General features: G+C 34.3%; 1 protein-coding gene across 1 annotated transcript in view; it reads left to right on the plus strand.

Annotated features, from left to right (window-relative positions):
• The first annotated feature begins 318 nt into the window (after positions 1 to 318).
• MESK2 (misexpression suppressor of KSR 2) overlaps positions 319 to 20,750 on the plus strand; it is a 176,085-nt gene continuing 155,653 nt past the window's right edge. Inside the window, exons 1-2 of the mRNA XM_074116916.1 lie at positions 319 to 474; positions 7,396 to 7,561. Of these exons, the coding sequence (XP_073973017.1) occupies position 474; positions 7,396 to 7,561 (167 nt within the window). The 5' untranslated portion in view covers positions 319 to 473. The remainder of the gene's footprint in view (positions 475 to 7,395; positions 7,562 to 20,750) is intronic.

Raw genomic sequence — 20,750 nt, forward strand, 5'->3', positions numbered from 1 at the left:
GTTCTGTGTGAGAGTGATGAGGAAATTCACTTAGGAGTTTTAGTATGTTTAATGGAAGGAGGAGGAGGAAGAAGTGAACGAAAAAGAGATAGGTCTACATAATAAATTATGTAAATTTGTCAATTAAAATTTTGAAATTGTAATAACAGCTGTAATATCACCAAGAGTGTGAATCAGAGACAAACAAAACGTGTGTAAAGATGGCGGATATGGTTGGCGGCTATATGTTTGCTGATAGTCTGCAATAGTGTGTTGCTGTTGTTGTTGTTGAATAGACTATAAAAGAGGAAGGGGCGAGTCCTCTACTGAAACTATACAAGAGATAGTGTGGTAGTCTATTAGTGCACAAACGACTGTCAGGATTTGTCTCGTATTGTGTGTGCATTCGGCCTGGTTGTTTTGTTGTGAATATTGTGCAGTGGAGCTTTTGTTTGATGTACGGAGATTGCACATAGAGATCTGCAACAGTAATCAGTAAGTCACGTATAAATTCTTCCCTTTTATTGTTTGTCAGCATTGCTTTTTTTTTTCAAGTTGTAAAAAATCAAAAATCAAATAATTGACCTGCCACATAAATTGGTCGCATCTAAAAATCCCAAAAAATTGTACTTCGACTCACAAAAGTTTTTTTATTTGCTCCTTTATTTTGCTCCTGCTTTTTTTTCCAGGAATGCAGCGTTATTCAGTATTTGCGATTAGGTAATTAATGTTTTATTTCAATTCTCAGCTGTAGTGATTCATTGGGAGAATCATCGTACATCATGATGCCTTTACACATTAATTTACTCGTATTTGATATCGCATTTGAGACTGACCAATAAGGAAACCTGTAACCTTTATTTTCTTTGTAATTGATCCAAATTTGATTCAAGTTGTAACTGATTGATTGATTGGTTGTAATGTTTGTACTTTAAATGATCCTGATGGCTCACTCGTTGTTTTGGTTCTCACTTCTTTTTTTCAGAAGTAAATTTATTGCACATTGATACACTTTCTGCTAATAGTAACTTTAAGAAAATAAGACCTTTAAATCAAAATAAGACCTAATTGTCTTAAGGCCAGGGCTCGCGAGCCGCATGCGGCTCTTTTATCCAAATTGTGTGGCTCTTCAGCCTGTCCAAAATAAATTGTATATTTCAATTTTATTAAAACAAATGAAAATTTCATTTATTAAAGTAAAGATTTTTTTTCAAAAAGAATTTTAAATGTGATAGGTTTGAAATTGAATAGAATTATATTAAAATACAGTACGTAATGTATAGGACTGCCATCATTTTCATTCAAACACAGGTTTATTTATTATTTATTTGCTTATTTACTTTGCAATATGTGAAAATAAATGTATAAAATAGTCAAAATTGGGTGTTTTTCAACGTTACGCTTTTTCGTGCAGTTTTTGACGATCAACCCTTTTACCACTGTCTTACCGGACAGTTTTAAAGCATTTTAATGTTATTAAATATCATAAAATAATAATTTGTAATCATACAAATGATCTACAGAGTTTTTTTACACTATCATCCTTGCGGCTCTTGGTAAGATTTATTAAAATTATTTAAGGAGTAATGGCTCTCTACTTGAAATAGGTTGCCGACCCCTGTACTTAAGCCAGTTGAGAAAAATCAACTTTCAAGCATTAGCTACGTGGTTAGTGCTCAGGAGATCACTGCGCTTAGATGCACAATTCTAGAGACCATCAAGATTGCCTCTAGATTTTTTTTTCTCTTTAGAAAAGGCAATGAGTCCATACTGTTCACATAAATCACCCTGTAAAGGAAAGCTAAAAGCCTATCTGTTTCCTGAAACTTGCCTTAAGAAGAATTTTTCCTTTAAAGCAAAATAAATATCACAATCATAAGTTACACTGAAAAAAAACAAAAAAAAAACCACACAATAAAGTGGTAATTTTGATTGGCTGATTTTTGTCTAAATACTTCTTGCTGGAGTTTCCATGATGGCACTGTGATTTGTAATTTTTTTTGGATAATCTTGAAGGCACATAAAAGATAATTTTTAATAACAATTTTTTGTTGAACTTTCAAAAAAAAAATTGAAATTCTAAAAGAGCGCAGCATCTTCTTTAACTGGTTGTTCATTATTGTCAATAATAAAGATAGTATTATAATTCAGTTTTAAATTTATAAGCTCCAATTAAAGGTAATATTTCCCTTAGATAATTTATTAAAAAATATGGACGTAAAAACATCTAATAAATGATGGAATAATTTGCATAATTACAAATTAATATGCATTTAAATAATAACCGGATATCTTTTCTTTTAGGATTTCCGCCTAATCTACGTCTTTATTTGAATTTCTAAACTAGTTTATGTTGCTATAAGATCTGTAAGATGGTGAGAATCGTATTTAATGATAGTGTCTGACTAAAATTTAATTATAAATATTGACCTAGATTTGCATACGTTATACATTATTATCGTTGCTAACAGAGCTGATAAAACATGATAATCAAATCTTCTCTTTTTTTCTTCTTTTTCTTTTTTTTTTTTTTTGGCGCATCAACAGCTGAGGTCATTAGCGCCCGGAGCTTTTTCCAGTGCACTGCCGGCCTCCGGACAGTGTTCTCTCGTTACAGACAACACTGTCCATCACCGGACAGTGAGCTGTAAGAAGCTCCTAGGAAGAGAAAATCTAAGGGTCAGCAGCTGGATTCGAACCCGGGACCTCCGCGTGGGAGTCCAGTACGCTAACCGCATAGCTAATCCCCTCCCTCTCTTTTTTTTTCTGTTTATGAAATTAGATTGTAAAGGAAATTAAAATATCGTAAAATTTAATGTTTTCCTATTACAACATTCAGATTGAAAAATCAGCAGTTCCATTTTCTTAAAAGAGGGGAAGAAAAACAAAAATTGTTACGCCGGAAAAACTAGAATATTTAATAATTTATTCTATAAAATATTTGCAACATTGTGTATTACGTAAGCAGAATTGTGTGTGTATTTGTACAAGTATATGTGAAAGATTGAATAATTTTTGTAAATGCGTACTCACGATTGGAGAAAAAGGGAATGACATTCGACATTGAAAATGACTCCACTTGAATGTAAATCGTGATTAAAAGAGCTTTAACAGGATTTTTTCCCTTCAATTAATGGGGGATAGAGATGGCCGATTGAGAGAGATATATTGACCTTACATGCTGCTTAATGTGATTATTTAAGCAGACTTCAAGTAGTATAGAGGTTGGTCTCGCTTGAGGCCGTAGAATGCTCGCCTAGGTAGGGATTACATAAGGATACAGTGTCTAATTTTAGACATTTTTTTTTTTTTTTTGAATAGTTTAAACTACGTTCTTTGTAAACAACAATTTGTTTGTAAATATTTGAAGGATTTCTGTTTCGTTCCGCGAGTGTACAACGTCCTTCACACTTGTAAAAATGATTTATTGGCTTTGCCTGACTGAGAATCAGAATTATTGAAGTGGAAGGGTCAGAAATGATAAAATAACTTGGGACACCACTTAGAAGGTAGAAGTAATGCGAATGTGCGTGAGAATTCGCTTCTAACTTGTTCCCAAATCTGGAAAAACCTGGACCCTACTGGGACTCTCAGCTCTCTGAAATCTCTTGGACATGCTGAAGTTCTCTGTCCTCATTAGAACTGATGGTCCTACTGGAACTCTTGGCTCTGCTGCAACTCTTGACTACTGGAAATCTTACCCTGCTAAATCTCTTGACCCTCTTGAAACTTATAACTCTCTGAATCTCTTGAACATGCTGAAGTTCTTAGTCCTCATAGAAATGTTAGCCGTTTTGGAACTCTTAGCCCTGCTGGAAATCTTGTCTTACTTAAATCTCTCGATTCTACTGGAACTCTTAGCTCTCTGAATCTCTTGAGCTTGCTGAAGTTCTTGGCCCTCATGGAATTGTTGACCCGACTGGAACTCTAGATTCTGCTGCAATTCTTATCCTGTTGTATCACTTGCCTCAAGCTAGAACTCTTAGCTCTCTGAATCTATTGAAAATGCTGAAGAATTGTAGGGCCTACTAGATCTATTGTCTCTTTACTTTTTTTTTTTTTCTCACTTTATTTGTATATTTACAACTGCAACAATTGTTGCATCAAGTAAATTTGATCTTACTGGTTCAGTTCTTTTGTAGTGTCATGGTTAGAGCAATCACCCACTGGTGAGACTCTTTCACAATGATTTAATCACAACAGATCTCTAGGCCATTTTCGCTTCAAGCGACGAGGAGGATTGTCTGGAAGGTGAGGAGAGGAGAGTTGTTGGACAAGAGGATTGGGATGGAGAGCTAGGAGGCTGTGAAAGTTGCGGTAGCGAGACTTTATTAGGTCAGTGACAAAAGGGATGTGTAGGTCAGTATGTATGGTAAGGTTAGAAATGTAATATGGAGCATTCAGGATTTTCCTTAGGATTTTAGATTGTAAGTCTGTAGGCGTTTGTCGTTAGAGGGTTTGGTTGAGCCCCACACTTCTGCTCCGTATGTCCATATGGGTCTTAACAGGGTCTTGTAAATAGTCAGTTTGTGATTCACGTCGAGTTTGTATCTGCGGTCAAGTAGTCTACTAAGTAGCTTGTAGCGTCTGTTCGCGTCTTGTCGTTTCAGTCGAGTATGTGGGTTCCACGTGAGTCTCTTGTCAATGTACAGTCCTAAGTATCATACTACGATCTCTTTACTTAAAATTTGTTTTATAAGGCCACATAAAATTTGGCTTGGGTAATCTACCTATTCTGGGACCTCTGGTAAGTAAAGAGACAATTTTGTCTTGATTGATAGAAGTGGGATGAAATGTTTTCTCATGCTGGCCCTAAGAAACTACTTCTTCAGCTCACTAGCTCCACCTAACAGTCACCAGATCTTCATTACTGGGCCAAATGTATGAAGAATCTCGCCCAATTCTGGATACCTAATGACTTCCCAACAGAAGAGCTTCAACTTCAATCCAAAATTAGTTAACAAGCATCCCAGACTAGTAACCCTCCTGTTACATCATCATAGAAGAAAGAATCTGGAACTAGGAGAAAAAGTAGCTGAATGTGAAAAAAGTTCAGAATAGTTTTTTGTTTTTCATCAACATCTGAGGCCATAGGAGCCCTCAATTATGCACTGAATGACTCCGAACAGAGCTCTCTCTCGTTACAATACCACCCATCTGCGGACAATAAACTGAAATCAAAGAAAAAACAGTAATTAACGGCAAGACATGAACTGGACTAGATCACGACCTCCAATCGAGTATTGAGTTAATCCTATACCTTGAAAGTTTTGTTGAACTCTTGCATTATTCTCGTAATCAATATGCATTTAGAAAAGCAAACTGCACAATTACAAAATAATAATAATAGACAATAAATGGTGGTTATAAATATGATGAAACAGCTGATTGTAAAATGGCAAACCAATTAAGGTGGCGTTGGCCAAATTGAATTTCTCTCTAATGCTGTTTTATTCATACTGCTTTTAGGTTGGTTACAATAATAAGTACTAGATTAGACTTCAACAAAATCTATTAGAAATTGATTAAAACGTTTTTTTTTGAAAATTTCTATTAAATAAAACTGTACTGAAACCAGTTTTTTTAAAAGTATTAAACACTATTTCTTCAGCTATTATTGTAGTAATTAGGGGTCTTAGTCATAAACAACCTCACTTAATTACCCAAACTTTGCCATTTTCCAAAAGGGGATATTTTAGGTAGGAAGGGATAATGTCCCCAGCCCCTCTAAATCCAAGCAACGGAAAGCTTTCAGCTTGTAATTGTACACTTAGGTCTGGGGTGTTTAATGTACCAAACTATCCCTTTTAGAGGATGATCTGTGTGTGTATGGTTTGTTATTAGTTTGGGTGAATAAAGTATGCAAAACGTTGTGAGTGAAAATATTTTGCTTCTAGTTGGTGTTTTAATGTGGTCAATGATTGTGGAAATAGAAAAGAAAAATGAAAATCTCTCCCAATTCTTAGGAGGAAGTGATATTAATACTTGGATTATCAAATCCATTCCTTTAAAGGAGCATGCTGGTCACCTAGTACTGAAGCGAAATACGACGTCCTCTGTCATACAGCTTGGAATTCTTGAACAGTTACCCAGGGTAGAAGCTGCTAAAAGAAATAAATAAAATAAATAATAAATATGTATTCATTAAATGGCCATGAATTGTTGATGTGAAAAGATACAATTGTAATTTTATTGCAGTAAATATTCCATGTTTTTTTTTAATGATTTAAGGCGCGTCAACATCTAAGGTTATTGGCGCCCGGAGCTTTTTTCAGTGCACTGCCGTTGTCTCTCGTTACAGACAACACTGTCCATCACCGGACAGTGAGCTGTAAGAAGCTCCTAGGAAGAGAAAATCTAAGGGTCAGCAGCTGGATTCGAACCCGGGACCTCCGCGTGGGAATCTAGTATGCTAACCTCGTAGCTAATCCCTTCCCTAGGAATATTCCATGTTATTTCAAATTTCCAATAACATAGGTTGTGCAGGTCGCAATCAACTCTACTAGCATTTATAGCAATAAACAATTGATTCGCCATATTTGATGAGGTTAGAGAACTTGTGTTTTTTTTTTTTTTTTTTGGAATTGGCCGTACGCTGTTTCCCTGTGGTCATGAAGAAAGGTTTCTTTCAATAAAGGTTACTTCTAAACTATTGGTTAAATTCTTTTACGGTCATCGTGTAGCCACTACTACGTAATCACTGATAGTTATTCTAGAAATACTAAGATCACTTATGGGCTCTTGGTATGAGGAAGTGAACTAGCCACTTCTCGGAGGATCCTAGGCTATCCAATCGAACAACACGAACAGACATCGAAATACTTACACAGTACATTGGCCAAAAGAGATAATCGATATATGCTAGTTTTGCAAACCCACTGGCAAACTCGAGCTTACTAATTATCGCACATCTCGACTACTCGCTGACATTCATCAAGAGATTAAGGCTTGGTCAGCCGATTATTGGCAGTGATTTCTAATATATTCTAAGACTTAACCTTTCTCAAAGAGGAAAATCACAAACTTAATAAATGTTGAAGGGGTAGATTAGATGGGATAAACCCTGTCATTTTGGTAGGTAGAAGTCACTGGCCTGCACGTTGTCTTATTGCAATCTCGTAATTGTTTCCAGCTTTCAGTCAAAAAAAACAAATATTTAAACCCTACAGAAGACAGACGTGCTTATAATTAACACTGATAGGGAGCCACAACAAAAATCATTCGATTATAAAATTTAGTGTTGTAGCCTCACTCCAAGTCCTCAGTTTCAAGCTTCTATGGAAAATTATTTTTATTAAACAATATATATTTGTTCCTAAAATTATTTTTTGGGAATAAATAGCTGTAATTTTCTATAAACAGTCTGTTAAATATTGTAGAAATAACTAATGTATTTTTGGTTTTTCTCTTTTACAGTGCTTCTGTCAACCGCTACAGTACCACAGATTCCGACAATCTCAAAATTAGTGGAAGTTCGCGAAACAGTTGGCGAAAATGTCAATCAAACTACTGCAGTTACTACAAATGATCTGAACTATCAAGCTAACAGTGATTTATCTATCATTACAAACACTAACCAGCCGTGAGTAATGGATCTTAAGTTCATTTTTGCTTATGAATTTACTTTTGGCCCTTCTAGGTCCGCACAAGTGACAATTAATTATTATTATTATTAATGTAAACAGTAATGATTTGACTATTTGATTAGCGTATTTATGCGTAAAAATATATTTAATGTTTAATAATTGTTTCCAACAATATTTACAAGATGCTAAAAATTAAAGAAATAAAAATCATTTACTTTAATAACACTCACCGAAATTGAGGTAAAGGTTTATTTGAACTTAGATTCCATAATTGACCACTAGAATGCACTAGTTCTCTAGTAACCTAAATGTTTTTCTCGCTAAGAACACACCAAAGAACAGAAATTGTTTATAGAAGAAAACTACTTACATTGTGTGCAATCTTATTTTTGATGGTAAGCAATGAAATCAATTTAAAATTTGATTTAAATTAATTAGGATTGTTAAATTTTTAATTCTAAAAGAATTAATTGGGAAGAAAATATTTTTATTTTTTTGTCGTTGATTTTTCTTTTGAGAGTGGAACCATTCTTATCTGAAAAACTTGCCTAATTTTGTGAATCCATTAAACTAATTTTCATTAGTTAATGTTTTTCACCATTTACTAACTAATTTCTTAATGATTTTGAAATTAGTTGATACTTTCTGCAATCTTTAAAATAATTGGTCTACAGTTATTCTAAAAATTTAGTAAATTTTTATTTTTACATTAATAAAATATTTATATATTAAAATTCCGAATTAATAAATACTGTTTAAAGTCATAAATTAATAATACTTTCAAATTTTTTGTAAAAAATTTATGTCTAAAATATCTCTGTTGGGTAACCAAAGAGAAACCTTCTTATATTGTAGTGGGCACTATGGTAGGAACTAACTTCGAGCTGTTGTGATGCATTTCTTGTCTGAATATCTTTTAAGATTGAATCATTTATGGACAATAACTTAACACTTAATGACCTGACAGTACGAAATCGGTGAATAGGAAGATTATCTACCATTGTCAGATATTGAAACAATTGTAAGTACAATATACCTCAATATAATTTTTTTTTATATATAAAAATATAACTTATTAATTTGTCTAAACTTCATGTTTAATCTAATGAATTGCAAACCGTAGTAAAAACCTTTCAGTAGGTAGCCAGTATGTCTAAATTTAGAGCCTATTTATCTTCTATATTATAATTATTGTTGAAAAATTATAATACACTTTAGAGAGGAATGTGTTTATTATAACCGTGCCGATTCGCCTAAGTTCTTATGTGGCTACACCTAAACGTCTGAATATTTAATGAGATTGGCTTCAATAATTGCATTTTAATTCATTGCATGTTTTTTTTAAATGCGTCATCATCAACATTAATCATTTACATTTACGCTGCAATGATTATTTCAACTATTCAAAGTGTCTGTTTGCTCTTGAAGCACAATCGATGTGCATCTTTTTTTATTTCGACGAACAATAGACATTTTTTACTATAGACCACATTGGTAAGCTTATTAAATGCGCAAGTTTTTTTTTGTGAGATATGATAACCTCTAGGGTTACTAGTAAAAGATATGAAATTTTATCAACATACGTATTTCTCTTTTTGTTACAATGTTTATGTTTCAGTTGTTTGGATAAAATACTTATTGAAGTTTGTTAAAATTGAAAATGGATTTATGTTGTGGGTTTTATTGTTCATCGTTTTCAGTGACTGATTCATTTATCTGAATATAGCCAATTTCCGTAAATGTCTTTACTCTTTTTTTTGCCAAGCTTTCGACCTTGGGACTAGGTCATCTGGGTTTATGCTATTAAACATTATAAGGTAATTATTTTAATTGTAATGTATAATTATTATAAATATTATAATTGTTAATAGCATGAGCCTTGAAAATGAACTAAGTCGAAAGCTTAGCAAAAAATAAAAATATTATGTCTGAATTTGGTAATATTCTTCCTTTCTTTTAGATTTATGTTATTAGCAAATTTAAAGCTGAATTTGAAATTATATATAAAATTGTAATAAATATATTAGTGTATATACAGGGTGACCAAAGTTATATGCTCCACCCACTTTTTTTTTTAACGGCGGGAAATTTCGAAAAAATAAAAAACACGTATTCAATCATATTTAGTCTAGTTTATTTTCACTGATTGACCCATTTTTTTAAACCCCTGTATCTCGAGATACAGCATCCAACTTTTGTTTTTCAAATGTAACGTTATATTTTTTGTTGCATATTTTTATAGTATTTGAGCTCCTAAAAAAAAACAAAAAAAAATTTATTTGAAATCGGTTAGGTTTTTCAAAAGTTATGGTAATTTAAAATATGGAAAAACAAATTTCAGTTTACTGTCAAAATTGCGTTATTTTGTTTAACGAATCTGTTCAAATTGGGCACAACCAACGGATAGGCAAGCCTAAACTCTGGACCCCCACGCTTTACTTGTAGCAGTACTTATGGTGGCGAAGTCAAGATCTAGGCAGGCTAGAGTTATTCGACGTTTCAGATCATCGACTGAAACCACGGGATTAAGGATACTTTACACTTTATTTTTTTAGGTATTCCCACAAAAAAATAGTCCATTTTGGTCAAGTCCGGAGATCGAGGTGACCATTGGATGGGACAATGAGTCCCTAAGCACTTTTCATGGAAATTTCTGTCCAGGTAACCTCGAACCACTCTCGCATTATGTGCCGGGCAACCATCTTGTTGAAAATACATATTTAGCCGACGTTGTAGATGAACAATCTTCAAGCAGAACTGGCAAAATGTCTCTTCAAAAAAAGTTAGATACCTTGCACCATTTAAGTTCTCTCTGTAGAAGTATGGGCCGATTAGGTGATTTCCTAAATCTCCACACCAAACGTTTGTAGAAAAAACAACCTGAACGTCAAATAACTCTAGCCTGCCTAGATCTTGACTTCGCCACCATAAGTGCTGCTACAAGCAAAGCGTGGGGGTCCAGAGTTTAGGCTGGCCTATTCGTTGATTGTGCCCAGTTTGAACAGATTCTTTAAACAAAATAACGCAATTTTGACAATAAACTGAAATTTGTTTTTCATATTTTAAATTACCATAACTTTTGATAAACCTAACCGATTTCAAAAAATTTTTTTTTGTTTTTTTTTTTAGGAGCTCAAATACTATAAAAATATGCAACAAAAAATTTAACGTTACATTTGAAAAACAAAAGTTGGATGCTGTATCTCGAGATACAGGGGTTTAAAAAAATGGGTCAATCAGTGAAAATAAACTAGACTAAAAATGATTAAATACGTGTTTTTTATTTTTTCGAAATTTTCCGCCGTGGGTGGAGCACTCTGGTCACCCTGTATATATGTTTATGTATAACATATTTCAATCATAACATAAGATAGGATAGCCCGGCTTGTGGTATTTTGCTCATTTCACATACACTGTCGGGATTATGCTGGATCATTACAAAATCATTTCATTATTACAAATCATTGGTTCTTAAGGTATTATGGGTATTATTTCCATTGTATTTCAGTTAAGCTAAAGTATGATTAAAACAGTGTTATTGTAAATTCACCGTTTTCCATAACATTTATTTTATACTAAATACTTCGCCTTAATCTATATATTCTACTTTTTGTCTCAGTCTCATTCGGATCTGTTTACAGTTCTAAATGAAGTTAATCTCCTTATCTTGACCGCGGGGGTTGGAGGTGGAATTTAATTATGTAACCCAATCATATTTAAAGAAAGCTGGTAAAATTTGTTTTTTTGATTTCTAAGATAGCACTCTGTGTAATTGAAAATATTTACTATAGAACTTGGGAAAAGACTACTTTTCATTGAAAGATGCTATTAAAATTTACAATTATTATGTAAGACAAAGTTGTTTGAATCCAATTCTAAACTGTGTTCTCTTGATGAAAGATAACACTAGATTGAACTGTTTCTAGAAGTAGAATTATTTTGTTTTCATTCAATTTCATTTTCCTTCCAACTGTGTTAGTGTGTGTGTGTAAGTGGGAGAAGGAGAGGAGTAGTTCTCTACTTCTTCTTCTTCGGATGCTGATTGTTGTAGTGTGGCGCCTTTATCTCTCTACAAATCTCCTCCTCTTTCACATTCCACTTACTATAGACAAACGCATCTCGAAAATAAATCCGTATCTAACTGAATTTACCCCCTCTCCACGCTATAATAGAGTGTACAACAAGGCCGATATCTTCAGCCCTTCAACACTTGCTCTCTTCTCTCGTTTGTTACATCCTAGTAATCTGAACTTCTCTTAGTGCTACAACACGCTGTCGTAAAACTCTTCACTGATTTGTGTTTAGTGTCTCTGTTTAATAATTGTTCTTTTAACTTTTTTCAGCGTAATTTTCTTTCTGTAGCAAAGAAGTATTGTTTACTTTAGACTTTTTTCTTTTTTTTAATACGTCTGGGTTGCGGATTACTATAATAGGAACCGAACGGATGTACATGTTGGGGATATAGAAAAACTGGGCGTATCTAACCAGCTAGACATAGATTTCTATCTTTACTTGTTCTCTTGTCGTCTTATCTAAACAGACCATCTTGGTAGCGCTTTAAGGTCAAATTGACTGAAAATTTAGTTCCGTACGTGATTTTGTTCCTTCCATTTCTTGAATACTCTGTAGTTAACAAATATTCTTACTTCATTCCATCTATTTTAGGATAATTTTTTTTTGTTTTAAGTAAAAAATTGGAAAATGATGAACCGCTTATTCTTTAGTAATAGAATGTTTGTTCCTCAATTAATTATAATTAATATTTAACAGGGTGGTAAGTCCATACATTGCAGTAAATGGAACTTTAGAAGAATAACCAATCAATCCCTTCCCACCCCCTCAAAAAGGTGCCCTACTGGAAGTTTTCCATAAAACTTATTTTTAAGAAAAGCTAAAGAACAGTTGGCCTGCTATAAGGATACCAAGTTTACAATAAATCGTAGATGCAACTTATAAATCAATCGATATAAATAAAAAATCGATTTAGTTAAGTGGTTTTTTCCGGTTGACCAATTTTTCTCATTTCTCATTCAATTCTAATTAATGTTTAGCAAGAAGTAAGACCATATATAACAGCGAACTGGTATTCTATAGGACTAACCCACCACCCCCTCCCCCAAAAGTGCCCTTAATCGAATGATTACAGAAAAATGTTTCCTATAAAAGTTGTAGAACTATTTGTGAGCTATAATTATACGTAGTTTGGAGAAAATCCAAGAAGCGGTTTTTCTAAAAAAGGTTAAAAAAGTGAAAAATCTATTCAGTAAAGTGGTACTTCCGGTGGAGTTATTTTGACCCAAAATTTATTGTTACTTCCGGTGGTGTCACTTGAACTAATTATCAAATTTGAACTCTATACGATCATCTGTTCCTGAGATATAGAGGATAATCTCACTACAGAGAGGTAAAGTCAGCACAAACCTATGCGATTAAGGACCGATGGGTTAGAAGTTGGAAAATTAATAAGAAAAAGAACAGATTTCCAGGAATCACTGGATCTCTAACCCAACCTGCCTTAGCCGCGACTTTTTAACATCAATTCTCTTCTTTTCTCTTTGACAAGCCGAATGCCATCGGTTTTTGTCGGCAATCTTCGGCTCAACTGACCATGATTTTATTTCCAATATTTAATTTTTAACACCTAATATGCACACTCACACGACATTCTTTTATATTTTTGTTTCTAACAAGCCGAATGCGATCGGTTTTTTTGTCGGCAATTATCGGCTCAGTTGAACATGATTATAAACTTAATTTGCTATTTAATTTTTAATATTTAATACGCACACTCACACGACTTTCTTTTCTTTTATTCTTATTAAGCCGAATGCGATCGGTTTTTGTCGGCACCTATCGATTCATATGACCATGATTTTATTTCCAATTTAATATTTAACATCTAATATGCACACTCACACGACATCCTCTTACCACTTCACCATGAACAGAGAAACCTACATCCTTAAAGTAAATATTTCAACCCACTTTTGTGTGTCATTCATGATAATGCAATTAAAAGAGAAATCAATATAAAAGAATATGATGAGCTATTAAAATAGTAAAACCCATTAATATTTAGGTTAGCATTAAGTGCAAAAATGAATAGTCTGCCTGCGCTAGTATTAATAAATATTCAATTTTAATCTTTGTAAAATGACAATGAATGAATAATCTATCAGTAATTGATGTGCTAATTTCTCCTCAGCATGGCGACCAAGTAGAGTCATAAATGTCACATATCATTGGTTTTGCTCTGCCTCTCTTATTATACAGATTATTAACGGCTGTCATTTTATCGAATGACAGCTTTCTCTGTAATCGATTATAAATTTTTCATTGGTAAACAATTTTTAATTTATGATTATTTTGGTAAATTAATTTTTATCAAAATACCTTTTATTTTCTCTTATATTCTTAGCAAAAGTATAAGAATTGTGAACAGTCAAATTTGAACAGGAACACGCAAATAAAATACAGTTTTTGAACAGCGCATGGTCTGTATTTCCGCCCTTTTGTGCGTGTGTATGTGTACGAGAGAATATCTAAACAAAACATTGTAATCTCGAACTTTGGTATCCGTTTTGGTCCCTATTGTTTGTTGCCTTTTGATATTCACTTAAGTTTCGACCAGAATCACTCCTTTACTCGAATTGTGATTTCACTGAATTTATTTTCCAAGCTTTTCGCGGTTTTCTTTTTAGCAAAATCGATTGTGTCGCCTAGAATCGTTATTGAAGAAAGCCGTCGGAATTTTTGGCCGACTTTCTCTATACGTTTTATATACTGTAGAATCTTGGTAATAATTGAAATCATTGATTTTGTAAAACATGCTCGAAACTTAAAAACCTACAGAATATTAGAATGTTGAAAGATGTGCGATTGTTGTTCACAATCGATTTTTTAAGAAAAGAAATGGGATAGTCTTAGAAATAATATTTTTAGTTCAAACAAGTTTTTGTGTTATTTCTTAGAAGGAATTTAGTTATTTTCCGGCCATATACCTGTTTTTTTTTTGCCGAGTGGAAATTCAATTGTTTAAGAGGAAATCTTTCTTTTCCTTTTCAGTTTACCGACCACCATCTTTGATTCCATCTTGCTTCCTCTCTCCTTATTTGTTCACTTCCTCTTTGTTGCTTTTTACGTGAAAGTAAACACTTTTTACTTGCGTTGCCTGGGCTATATTTAACTACTCTATCTTCATGTCAAACTCTTAATTCAGGAAAGAAGGTTTTAGCATTTCCTGATTCAATCTCTTGTTATACATCTTTCTGTTTCTAATAAAAGATAAACTATCTCCATAATGGCCGTGCTCAATTTCTCTTTAGCAAATTTTATAAGCAAATCAAATTTCTCCGTAGTGTATATTACGTAAGAAATCTATCGTACTCGTTCTCTGTTTTGGAACTGTCCTATTTATTTTTGGTTGATTTTATCCCAACCTAACTACCCTTTTTTTCTAATATTTTTTTTTTGGATATTCATCCATCTTCAGAGTTTAATTTTACCCTCCTTTATAAATCTTGCCGAAGTAAATATTTTTGTAAAACTTACGTGAACACTCTCTCTCACTTATGGATTTTTCTCACTCCGAATTTCAAGAGATAATTATAATTATTTTTAATATTTTAAAATTTGGTTAGGCCCACATTGTTGGATAGTATTATTGATTTTATTCGTGTTTTTTTTTTGTATCCCTGACTGGTTTCAGACTTTCATCCATCTTCAGGAATAGATTAGATTCTTGTAGGGCTGCCTTACAAGGACTACGCCTCCGAGACCCAATGGATCTACTGTGGCTCCCACCACTCTCCAGACTCGTCGTTTTAATCAGACTCTTAGTTCTGGGTAAAGCTCACAGGCCTTGGTTTTCCTCCCCGAGAAATAACTTCCTTAGTCAGACAAGCCCCTCACACTGACACAACACGTGCCGTTTACTCCTCCTCTTCCTGACAGAACCTACAAAAGCTATCATCAGGAGTAGATTAGATAAGATTCCAGTAGGGCGGCCTCAAGGCCTACGCCACTGCGACCCCTTTGGATCTGTTGTGGCTCCCACCACTCTAGAGCTCACTCTCCAGACTCGTCCGTTTAATCAGACTCTTAGTTCTGGGTAAAGCTCACAGGCCTTGGTTTTTTCCTCCCCGAGAAGTAACATCCTTAGCCAGCAATCAAGTCCCTCGCTCTGACACAACACGTGCAATGCCGTTTCCTTCTCTTCCTGACAGAACCTACAGAGGCTATCATCAGGAGTAGATTAGATTAGATTCCAGTAGGGCGGCCTTAAAGGCCTGCGCCACCGCGACCCCTTTGGATCTATTATGGCTCCCACTACTCTACAGCTCGCCCTCCAGGCCCCGTCCGTTTTTATCAGACTCTTAATTCTGGAGATCGGCTCCTGGGTAAAGCTCACAGGCCTTGGTTTTTCCTCCCCGAGAAGTAACATCCTTAGCCCCAGACAAGCCCCTCACACAACACAGTGCCGTTCCCTCCTCCTCCCGGCAGAACCTTCAAAGGCTATCATCAGGAGTAGATTAGATTAGTTTACGAGTAGAAATTTCAATTTCAACTTAGGTTACCATAACGCACTTCATTTGCATTTAATCTGGGTTTACAATAAGCATGCGTGCTAGGTCGGATAATAATCAAAGATATTAATTATCCAGCAGTGCTGTCCACATTTTAAAAATGATGTAATTTCTAAAAACCACTTTTCTTAACTACAAAATAAGTATTTCCTTTGCAAAAATTATTCATAAATTTCTTACCTAATAACCAAAATAAGAAAACGTTACAATTATTACAAGTATTTACATTAAAATCAATAAATAATAATTAAAATATTTCTTAAGTTTGCAAGTATAGTAATTACAGACAAATATATATGTTTTTTTTAATTAACAATTAAGTATTAAACTTGAACAAAGTGCCACAATTTTAATTAGAAAATTAATTAATTAAAACTTTAGATTTATAAAACTTTTTTTGAACAGATTTAAAAAGGAAACAAACAAAAAACTGCGCGCGGCTATTGTTTGTGACGGGGAAACTTTAATTAAGGAAAAAATTGGGTTTTCATGATTTGGCCTGACTTATGTTTTTTGTAACTCAATTAGTGAGGGGAGAAGTAGATGAAACTGATGAAGTAGTCTAATTGCTAGGATTAACTTGAAGAATGTAAGATGAATATTTACTATTAGGGAGGAATACAAACTATAAACTCAAAATATTAAGGATAGTCTAAAAGAAATAGAAGCGATTTTTGGATGCTTGTGGTCAGACGTGAAATGAGCGGCCAACGAACTTGGGTGGAACGGTGAACGAGGAATGAGTAGGACTAATCCAGGAACACAAAAAGTCCACAGACTTAGAGAACAGGACGATCTTCAGCATCGCCATTACTGGTTGCCACAATTTCTCGTATTTCTTGGACGGCCCTGTTACCCCAGGACCCATAACTTTAATACTAATAACTATTTTTCCCAATAATTATTCCCCAGATAACCAGGCTTGGATTAAAAAAAACGTGTAACTTGAATATTCAAATTAAATTAGAAAATGCGAAGGAAATTTTGTTTGTGAGAGAAATTGCCATTTTATTTGCTATAAATTTCTAGCGATTTTTCTTTGCCCAAAGTTCTGTGTTTCGAAACCTTTTTTCTTTTTTTGACATTTTCCAACCATACGAGGGTCGTCTGAAAAGTCCGTGCAAAAATAAAAACTACTTAATTTTTTGGGGTAAACATTTTTTATTTTTCAACATAGTCTCCTTTTAGGCTTATACACTTCGTCCAACGCTGCTCTAGTTTGTTGATCCCTTCCGAATAATAGGATTTGTCCAAGTCTGAAAAATAGCCATTCGTTTCTGCAATCACCTCCTCGTTTGAATAAAATCTTTTTCCCGCCAGCCATTTCTTCATATTGGGGAACAAATAGTAGTCCGAGGGAGCCAAGTCTGGAGAATAGGGGGGATGTGAAATGAGTTGGAACCCTATTTCCATTAATTTTGCGACCACAACTGCTGAGGTGTGAGCTGGTGCGTTGTCGTGATGGAAAAGGACTTTTTTGTGGGCCAATCGTGGGCGTTTTTCTTGCAGCTCGATTTTCAAACGGTCCAATAACGATGAATAATATGCACCTGTAATAGTTTTACCCTTTTCCAGATAGTCAATGAGGATTATTCTTTGCGAATCCCAAAAGACAGTCGCCATGTATCCATGTTTCATCCACAGTGACGAAACGACGCTTAAAATCCTGCGGATTCTTCTGGAACAGCTGCAAACCGTCCTTGCCAACACTTCACACGATTTCGTTTTTGGTCAAGCGTGAGCAATCGCGGCACCCATCTTGCGGATAGCTTTGTCATGTCCAAATGTTGATGCAAAATATTATGTACACCCGTTCATTCGAGATGCCCACAGCACTAGCAATCTCACGCACCTTCACTCTTCTGTCATCAATCACCATATCATGGATTTTATCAATGATTTCTGGAGTAGTAACCTCAACAGGGCGTCCAGAACGTACAGCGTCACTTGTGCCCATATGGCCCCTCCGAAAATTTTGAAACCACTTATAAACTGTTCTAATCGAAGGTGCAGAGTCACCATAATGTTTATCAAGCTTCTCTTTAGTCTCCTGAGGCGTTTTGCCTTTCATAAAGTAGTGTTTAATCAACACACGAAATTCTTTTTCGTCCATTTTTTGAAAATCACTCGACTTCCTCGATTCAAACGAATGCCAAACACAAAGAAATAGACCGATCTGGCTGAAACTTGGTGTGTGTTCTTCCAAGAGATGCTACTAACTAAACATAACCTCGATACTCGCCAGTGGGGCTATCTCTCTGACTTTGCACGGACTTTTCAAACGACCTTCGTACAATGTAACAACCGTCATACTTTACGTAGCCAAAATGTTTTTCTTATTTTATTTGTTGTGACTCTGGCCACTCTAATTGAATTGTAACTTTTCTTTTTTCCGTGTAATTTTATTATCGATCTGGGCAACTGATCAAAATGTTACTAGTTTTTCGACCTACCAATCAGCATCGTCTATGCACACAAACAGCTCGATTTCCTCCCACACGTTTTGGCATTTTAGCCACACTGTAGAGGATTTTTTTTTATTGCCTAAATAGCAATGTTATTGTCAGGTCTCGTTGGGCACCAAAAGTAATACACAGGGTGATCCATTTAAAACGCACCAATCGCTAATAACTTTTTAGGAAAGCGGAATTTCGAAAAAACCCACGAAGTAAGCTGTATGCTTTTTTTAGTCTAGTCATTCATGCAGTCATTCTTATTTCTTAAAAAATAAAAATACTTTTTTAAATAAAATGTTTTCATAGGCGGTATTCGAACTGAGGATTTCCCACTTACAAAGCCTCGCTCTTGATCACCAAACCAACACCCTGGCAAGAGATTCTTACCGTAATCATAGGTCAAGAAGTCTTGTCTACTGGGTGCATTAAAATGATAGATGATTGCTTTTATTTGATGATAAAACAAATTTATCCTGATTCACTTATAACTATTACATTACACTTCATGCTTGAAAATCTTCAATTATTATTTTTGTTATTTGCGTCACAAATAACATTTTTCGCAGTCAGAAGACCTCCCAAAACGCGTATTTCTGGTGAAAAATTAATATTGAAAACCGTTCACGAATAGATAAAATTGTAAGTTTGATGTTAAATATCTCAACTAATATTAGGGGTATCGAAATGGGGTCAACGTCATTTTTCTCAGTTTTTTATGTAGTTTTCATAATCATCGTCAAAACCAGTGGTCCTTATGAAACCCCAATTGGGTTTTTGGCCGTAACTCCGCCAAAAATGAAGATGCAGCGTTGGGGGGAGAAAATTTGAAAACTAGACCAAAAAAAAAACATATAGTTTACTTCGTGGTTTTTTTCGGATTTCCGTTTTCCTAAGAAGTTATTAGCGATTGGTGCGTCTTAAATGGATCACCCTGTATATAGTTTAAGCTGGCTGTTAATTATTTTTTTGAACTGGTATGTTCACTAGAATAGGTTTTTAAAAAAAACTTGTATTTCCGGCTAAAACCAATTTAGAAAACTAGACTCGATCGCTTAACCACCTAGTAGCGGTAATAATGAAAATAAAATAAAATTCAGAGATTTATAAAAACCTAATTTATAATTAGTAATTCATTATTTATATTGTCCAAGTTAAGGAAGTATTCGTTCATAAATTGTGTTAAATCAAAAGTATTCGCACTATCTTTCTCTTTGTACTTCGTGTACAAAAAAAAAAAAATTTCTACTCATCCAGAGTCTTTGTCAAAGATTTAAAAAGTTCATTGAACTCATAAAAAAGATAATTAAAATGTACCGTTGTCTTCCATCTTAATAGAACTTAACATCCCAATAAGTCCCTGACCAACATTCATTGAGTGAATAGTGTTCTCCTCCAACAGGTTGCATATTAAAATATTTTTCTTCATCGTATTATTGCATAGAAATATATTATGTAATAATTATTAATATTTTTTTTGCATACCTAAGAAGAACAGTATACAGGTTGACTAATCGACGACTGTCGTAATAGGATAATCTTTGTAATATATGATGCTTTCAAAGTGGGAGGCTGTTTGCGACCTACTGTTTTTTTGAAAATATTATATAGTTGAAGGTTCCCTGGTTATCAAGTGTCATCCTGTTAGAGGCAAAATGAAGTTTGATTATTATCTATCCATTTCCCAGCTGATAATATTTCGTATTTGAATAAAAGGAAATACTTTAATAATATCCCCAATCAGTCAGTTTGTTCGTTTTCTGTAATTGATAAGTGTGTAGCTCACTTCGTAGAGCCCTTAGCAAACATCTTTTAGTGTTGTGATTTCTTAGTTGTCCGGCCTCTTGAAAACTCGTCTCACGCTTTATTGGCCTCAAATTTCGCCTCAGATAACCGCACTTTTTGGGCAGCCCCTGCTCGTATAATATACCTTGTGCATCTGAAAACGTTATTTGCTCACTCAAAATCACTATTTTCCAGTCATTAGAATCTCTTGCTGTTTATGAGGAAAATGTTACCAAATTGAGCTCAAATGTTTGTGTTAACTGAATATCTTGTAAATCGCCAGCAGAAACTTTAAATTTCGATTTTGGTCCCATCGGAAAACTCAACTGTAACTTAGGTATCACAATTCTTGAACCGGAAAT

This window comes from Rhodnius prolixus, unplaced genomic scaffold, assembly GCF_049639745.1.
Source record: "Rhodnius prolixus isolate KJV_2025 unplaced genomic scaffold, Rpr scaffold_2, whole genome shotgun sequence".
Classification (NCBI taxonomy): domain Eukaryota; kingdom Metazoa; phylum Arthropoda; class Insecta; order Hemiptera; family Reduviidae; genus Rhodnius; species Rhodnius prolixus.